The 7,495-nt window shown below is 36.8% G+C and overlaps 1 protein-coding gene across 1 annotated transcript; it reads right to left on the bottom strand.

Annotated features, from left to right (window-relative positions):
* Nucleotides 1-1,089: 1,089 nt before the first annotated feature.
* On the bottom strand, nucleotides 1,090-4,680 carry ZBTB38 (zinc finger and BTB domain containing 38). The gene has a single exon (XM_070945853.1). It carries the CDS (start codon nucleotides 4,678-4,680, stop codon nucleotides 1,090-1,092), a length of 3,591 nt encoding a protein of 1,196 aa, XP_070801954.1.
* Nucleotides 4,681-7,495: the final 2,815 nt, after the last annotated feature.

The following is a 7,495-nucleotide window of genomic DNA, read 5'->3' on the forward strand; positions in this document are numbered from 1 at the left end:
TGTCTGTAAAACACTATGAAAGTCAATTTGGAATACAATTCAGTAAATCCAAATATGATAGTATTGGCCTTGGGTTAAATCAAGGTATCAAAACTATCTTCTCACTGATGAGTATACTTAAAATAGGATAAGTGGTGCCTCTCCCCCCACTGTTTTGGGCCTTGAATGTATATTTAGGGGAAAATCTGAAACGGGTGTAAATTTTAGAAAGATTCCATGGAGAAATTTCATGTTGTATCCAGCTACCTGTTCCTGTACTGGATTCTTGCAAATTGTCTGTTCAACAAGATAGAGATCTTATTCCATGTGTGTAACTAACTATGCTCATGAAGGAATTGTGTATAATGCTATCATTTAAACTTCACTTGCACATCAGTCTGCAAATCTGATAGCACTAATATATAATGAGCTCATGACACATTGTGGTACATGTTAAGAATATAAATATTTATTATAATAATACATCTGACTGTGTGATGAACCAATCATAACCTCTTACAAAATTGTTCTGTAACAGCATATTCAGACTTCAGAATGGGTGAGTGGACTACTCAAATAACAAATGCTAGAATCTTAACCAGACGCTTATTGCGTACACATTAAACCAGGGCTAAATTAAAATTTTAAAACAGTGTTGACCTTCAAACAAATTATAGTTAGGAGATAGAATGTAATTTCTACTAGCAGAAAACACTTTAACCTTACTATGTTCTGAATGGATATCACTCATTTTTTAGTTGTCCAAAATGATAGATATCATTAACAAGCTATATTTCCAGTTCAACAGTAAATTCTTTATAATATCCTTTTAAACATTTCAGTTAAGCATATTCTTTTTTACATAAACTTTCTTCTGAGTGATATTAATATCTCCTTATACTTTTTTAGGCTTCATTAGCTTCACTATAGTTTCCAAATTTTGCTTTTTATGGCACATTTAAAATGTAAAGTATGCAATATATGTGAAAAATATATATCTCAAGTTTTAAGAACTTCCATAAATTTGGATTTATTTATTTTTTGCATTAATTACTTGCATCTATGGCCTTTCATCTCTTTCTTTTCTTTGTTGCCGCACCCTTTTCTTACTCAGAGTCCAGAATCCAATGCAGTATTCTGAATATTACTGGCTTTGTTACCTTCTGCATCAGTTATGCGTTTAGTTAGCAGAGGTTTAGCTGTTTCCTGTTTCTCTGAAACAAAGAAATGTTGACTTTTACATGATTTCGAGTTTTCATTAAACAAACAATCTTTTCTGTCCTCTTGCTTGGGTGGTTTAAACAAATGCTTCTTCTGATGCATCCCAAGAGCAGCTGCTGTCTTACAAACCTTGGGGCACTGAAAACATGCGTAGCCTTTCCCAGTGTGCTCACGCTTATGCCTTTGCTCGTGATTCCTTTTGGTGGAAAGATATAAGAAGCTCTGAAAACAAAACTGACAGTGGTAGCGCTTTTCTCCTGTATGGATTCTCTCGTGTATTTTGAGTGTTTCGTTGAGGGTGAATGCTTTGTTACAGTGTTGACAGATGAAATCCTTGACAGCAGAATGGGTGCGTTCATGCTTCTGTAAATTGCTGGAGATTGAAAAACCTTTCCCGCAGGTTTTGCAAAGGTAGGGCTTCTCCTCCGTGTGACACCGCTTATGCATCCTTAGGGTAGAAGAGCTCTGGAAATGCTTTTGGCATAAATCACAAGTGAAAGATTCAGGCTCTGTGGTCTCCCGGTGTGAGTGATCATGGGATATTTCTGTAGAAGCGTTCTCCCTTTCACAGAGCTTACAGTTAAGATCTGGCATTTTCTCTTCTTGATTACAGACCTTCTCTTCAGGAATATTCCTAAGAGCATAAGTGGTGACATAGGCCTTCTCGCTTTCCTGACAGGATTTTCTGCTCCTATATTTCTCTCTCCATTTTGCTTTTCTCATTTTTCTTAATTGTTTAGATTTCTTTTTTGGTTTGTAATTGTAATATGGTCGCCAAGGTTTATCATTAGAGTCATGGTCACTGACATCATCGCCCATTTCACTTTCAATGTAGTCTGATGGACAAACTCGAGACAAGCTTCTCTCTCTCTTTTCCCGTTCTGCAACCTGAACTGTCTGATCACCTTTGGATTCATATTTAGATCTTCTGCCTTTTTTGTAAAACAATTTGGACCCCAAAATATGTCTTTTCACAATAGCTTCATTTCCAATTTTAACTGTTATTTGACAAAGTGGAGCAACATTGCTGTCAGCAGATGTTCCTGGCAGTGCAGGTTTTGCGATATAAGTTTCAGTCTTGCTTGAAGTTTCAAAGATATGTGCAGGTGTGTTAGAAGCTATCCCTGTATTCGTTGTATATTTTACCTCCTTTGAAGTTGTTTCTCTGTCATATAGAGGCACTTTTTTCTTTTCTTTATTGCTTCTTGTTCTACTATTGCCATTGTCTGATTCATGTATAAGATCATTGCTGGCTGCTTGACTGATTGTAATATCTGGAGTTCCCTTATCATTTCTTCCTACTGCATTGATAGCATTACTGTGCATTATCACAGATGAAACCCTTCCACTATGCATTATAACAGAAGATGCTGAATTGTTATAGCTAATTACAGAGGTTGAATTCTCATGGGAATTGCTATTAGTAATTGTTTGTCGAGAGGAATCATATTCCTGAGGACCAGAATCCTCAACAGAAGATAATGTCCTTCTGTTAGTGGGACTATTATTGTTAAGATCTGTCCTTGATGAAATTTTCCAGGAAGAAACATTTGGAGGATTTTCAGATGTTGCCGTAGCATCACCACACGAAGAACTATCCAAAGAAATGCTGGAACTTGGCAACATATTGTGTTCAAAATTCAAGGATGCCAGTTCAGAAGTGACAGTATTCTGAATAATACAGGTGCTAGATGGAACTTCATTAACTTGTACACTTTCATATGATGAGTTTCCGTAACTTTTATATGGTGCCCTTTTACATTTCATAGGCAAAAGCCTGTAAAGCTTGTAAGGATATACATTTGGTTTCAAGCCACCATTAGCTGTTTTCTTGTTTACACCAAGTCGGTGATCAATTGCATGAAAAGATTTCTGATGGTTCTTCAGTATATAGTATGTCATAAAGGTCTCAAGACAGAAGATACATTGATATCGCCTTTCACCTGTGTGCCAGATTTCGTGTCTGGTACGGTACTCTGCTAATGCAAAGACTTTGTTGCAATAATGGCAAGGATAAGTTCTTCTCCAAGAATGAACATTTGAATGTCTTCGGAGGCTGGACAAGGTAACATAGGTACGTTTACAAACACTGCAAGTATAAAGTATCTGTCCACCAACAACTTTAACAAAATGGTCTGTTTCTGGCATTGTACCGTTTGTGGCAGGATAATCAGTAAACTCATTTTCAGTTTCTGTGGGCTCCGGGCTTACATACGAGGTACCAGTTTTTTCATTTGAAGGAACAAAATTATCCAGACTATTCTGCTCATTTTCATTTTCAATGCAAAAATTGTTCAGGCCCCTACATGCTTGTTCATGAGTCTCTAGCCCAGCAATATTTTCAAACTGTTTGCTACAATATTTGCAAATTGAAGTCTCTTGAGATTGTGAATGAAATTTAAGATGAGTGCTTAGTTGAGTTTTATCATTAAATGATTTAGTACAACAATTGCAGTTATAAGAATGTGGAATGTCCGTGGCTATTGATCCAGAAAGGTTATCAGATTTATTTTCATCTTCCTTAGAAGAGAGAATATTGGTTTTATTCAGCTGGGATTTTTGAAAAGAATGGCTGTGGTCTTTTATGACTTTATGGGGAGCCTCTGAACTGCTTCCCTTGTGGACTGATATCTTTACAGTAGGAGCATCTGTGATCTGGGAGTTAAATCTAGCCTTTGGCGCATTATATGACTGTGTTGTTGATTTAACTAGAGGCACTGACTCGGCAGCTTCAGAACAATCTTCACCTGTTTTATAAAGTGGAGTGTTTTCATAATAAAAGGAATTTTGTTGCAGAGCATTGCAACCTGTTGTAACAGCATAGGAATGTTCAGCTAATGTGCTGGCTCTCTCAACCTCTTTGCATGTGTCAGTCCTGTCCAGATCACTATTGGATGCTTTATTTGTTTCAGGCATTTTTTTAAAACTTGCCCTCAGGTCAAGAGGAGAAAACAAATTATTACTATTTTCAGTTTCAAAAATTGAGTATGCATTCGTGATTCTTGGTCCATTTGTAACAGCTGAGTCTTCCTGTCTTTTTTCTTCTTTCACATCATTTTTTTCAGTATTGCAAAATGAATACAGCCAAGGGGAACCGGAAAGGCTCTTTTCTGTAAGATCTTCTAAAAAAGATATTCCCAATTTTTTGCCAGCAGCTGTAAGATCCACAACAGACTCTTGTTTTTTAACAATTACTGTAGAACTGTATATGTAATTAAGTATCTCTGTGAACACTTCAGCCTTGATGCCATCTAGTTCCAACACATGTCCAGAAATGCAGATGGTATGACTCCAAAATATATTTTTGAAATAAAGGCTTGAAGCAGCCAGGACATTACTGTGGGCTTTGAATTTGGTGTCTTCTACAATTATGGTAACATCACATAAAATGCCCCGAATGCGTTGTTCATTTAATATGGAAAGGACGGTGTCACTGTGGAAGTCATCTTTGAGATCCTTTAAGTGGGACATGATGGTCATCTGTTTAAATAAAGAAGAGATTTTAAAATCAACAACATCAAATGCTAAGTTACTTATGGTCCTCATACCCCATCACAAGCTAATCACTCTCGGCCACTTGCATACAATATATACCTACAATACATACAAAGTAAAACATCCACAGTACAATTAAAACCTATAATGAGATCATAAAAGTCTCCAGTGAAGCCCAGTAAACAACAAACAAGAACAACAAAGAAAAAATGGACAAATATGAAGTTCAGAGGATACCTCAAGAATAGTTCTGTTTTCAGGAGTTTTTTAAAAGTCAACGAATCTGATCTGCAGTGCAGGCTATGCCAAAGCACTGTTATAACTGACCAGCAGAAGTCATAAACCACCAGTTAATCAGTGCCAGCTTCTTTTGCCAAAGAATAATTTTTTAAAAAATATCAGAAAGGTAACTACAATTATCATTAAAATAATAGCTCTCCCCCCATAATTTCAGTGTATGTTATGTGTAGTCATCTGACTATTCTACCGTCAAACAAAAACTGAATTGTTGCTATGGAGAATTGCTGCTTGATCATCAATGAACAGTTAGTCTTGCATACAAATCATTGCTGAAATCTGTGATTATGCCATGATGACATAGTTTTGCATTTCCTAACAGCTGCAACCCTCTGGGCATGATGGTGGTGTGAGGAGAGAATATAATGCCTTCCTTACTCTTATAGACCAGGGGGTAAAATAAAAGAGTTTGATAAATGGTGCTTAAACAGGCAGGCAAATAACACTAGACAGGCTTTATAGGACCGTGAATTAAAACAATGGCATAATTTTGGTTAGGGTAGGCCAGGTAGACTTCCCATCACTACTTGTATCTTGTGCCATAGCTTCAACATAGCCATGATATACACACACATGCAGCAACATTTGGACAACCATGATCTGCAGGAAGGAAACGGAGAAAACCTTACCCTTTGCTGCCATCTAGTGGTGGCTGCAGAGTTATAGTCCAGCTCTTGTATGCCTAAATAAGAGCTTTTCCAACCTGCAAGATGCTGAACCAAGGGGAAAGGGAGATTTGGAATGACTGAGATGAGGGGAGATCTTCATATTTATTTATTGCATTTATATGGTTGCCTATCTCGGAAACACGATCCCCATATTGCTCAGGCCCACTACTGCAGCTTCAGAACATGTGAGAATATGCACTGAACATGTATCTGAAACTTCTTAAAGCAGCTGCAACTGTTTATATCACAAACCCCAGTAAAGAGAGATTTCATTCATTCGTTCATTCATTCATTTTACAGGACTTACAAACTGTTTCAATCAGGATTGACCCTAGTGGCATACAATTTCCCCTCTATAATTAGGATAAAAGTAAAAGTCAAGGTACAACTATCAGCCTAGGATCATCTATATAAGACCCTGAAATGAAACACAATCTGCAAAATAGAATTACAGGGAGTTCTCATTTAGTAACTTCCTTGTTTAGCAATAATTCACAGATACAATGGTGATGAAAAAGTAACTTTATGACCAATCCTCATATGTATGACCTTCTTAGGAAGAAAAACTGAAGTAAGATAATAAGCACAGTCACAGTTTTACTTAGCATCCATTTTGCTTAATGTTTGAGTTGCCAGTCCCAGTTGTGGTCACCAAATGAGGACTGCCTGCAATAGTTTTTCATTGTTCATGGAAAAAACAAATGCCAAGTTTTAACAAACTTCCTAAATGTCAAAAGAAAAGGGGCCATTTGAATGGGGAAAAGCTGTCCCCCCAGAAGTAGGGCAGCAATCATATTATAGCTAACATATATGATTTATATACTGTATATACTGTAGCTAAAAAACAGAGCATAAAAATAATAACATGTCATAGGAAAGATAGAGTGAGAAGTGAAATATTTTTTCTTTAAGCAAGCTATGATATAATATAGGTTTAATTGCTGATTTGAGGTATATAATCCCTGTTCTTCCTATGGTATTTCCTCTATCATTGAAGACCATGACTGATTGATTTTGTGACTCCTAGAAATCAGATAGGTAGACGGACAGACAGACAGACAGATGATAAATAGGCAGGCAGGCAGAAGTCCTAAACTATTTGAAAGTCCAGAGACAAATGCCATTGACTTCTTTAAAAAAAGCCTCTTCAAATTTCTGTAATACCTTAAGTATGAGTAAGTCCCACTGCACATTTCTACTATACATGTACTTAATCATATATTTGTTCATGTATATATTTATTTATAAAATATATGTAATACATTTAGATGAATCTATATCCTTGGTAGCTTGCTCTTGCTCTAGTCCTGCCTTCTTTTTCTTGACTAAACCTTGTCATGCCTCAAAAGATGGAATGTGGCCTCAGCTCAAATGCATTTATTCAACAGTGAGGATAACTGAGCCATCAGATAGGAGAGGATTCTCATACAGTGAAAACAAGAAGTATCCTGAATGGAACTTCACTCATGAAATTAATTGAGAAAAAGGAAGTAAGAGCCTGGTGGCGCAGTGGACTAAGTGCTGTTAAAGTAGCACTTCATTGCCAGCTGCCTGCAATTACTGCAAGTTCAAATCTCACTAGGCTCAAGGTTGACTCAGCCTTCCATCCTTTTGAAGGTAGGTAAAATGAGGACCCGGATTGTGGGGGCAATAAGCTGATTTTGTATAAAAAAGAACACCGCTTGGGTGGGGGGAGCGAAAGCCCTACTAAGCAGGTATATACAAAAGTATGAAGGCTATTGCTTAATGCATTGTAAGCCGCCCTGAGTCTCTGGAGAAGGGCGGCATATAAATCGAACTAATAAATAATAAATAAATAAAGTACATTCAATATT

The sequence above is a fragment of the Pituophis catenifer genome, unplaced genomic scaffold (genome assembly GCF_029215685.1).
Source record: "Pituophis catenifer annectens isolate HBS135680 unplaced genomic scaffold, rPitCat1.0.hap2 SCAF_6, whole genome shotgun sequence".
Classification (NCBI taxonomy): Eukaryota; Metazoa; Chordata; class Lepidosauria; order Squamata; family Colubridae; genus Pituophis; species Pituophis catenifer.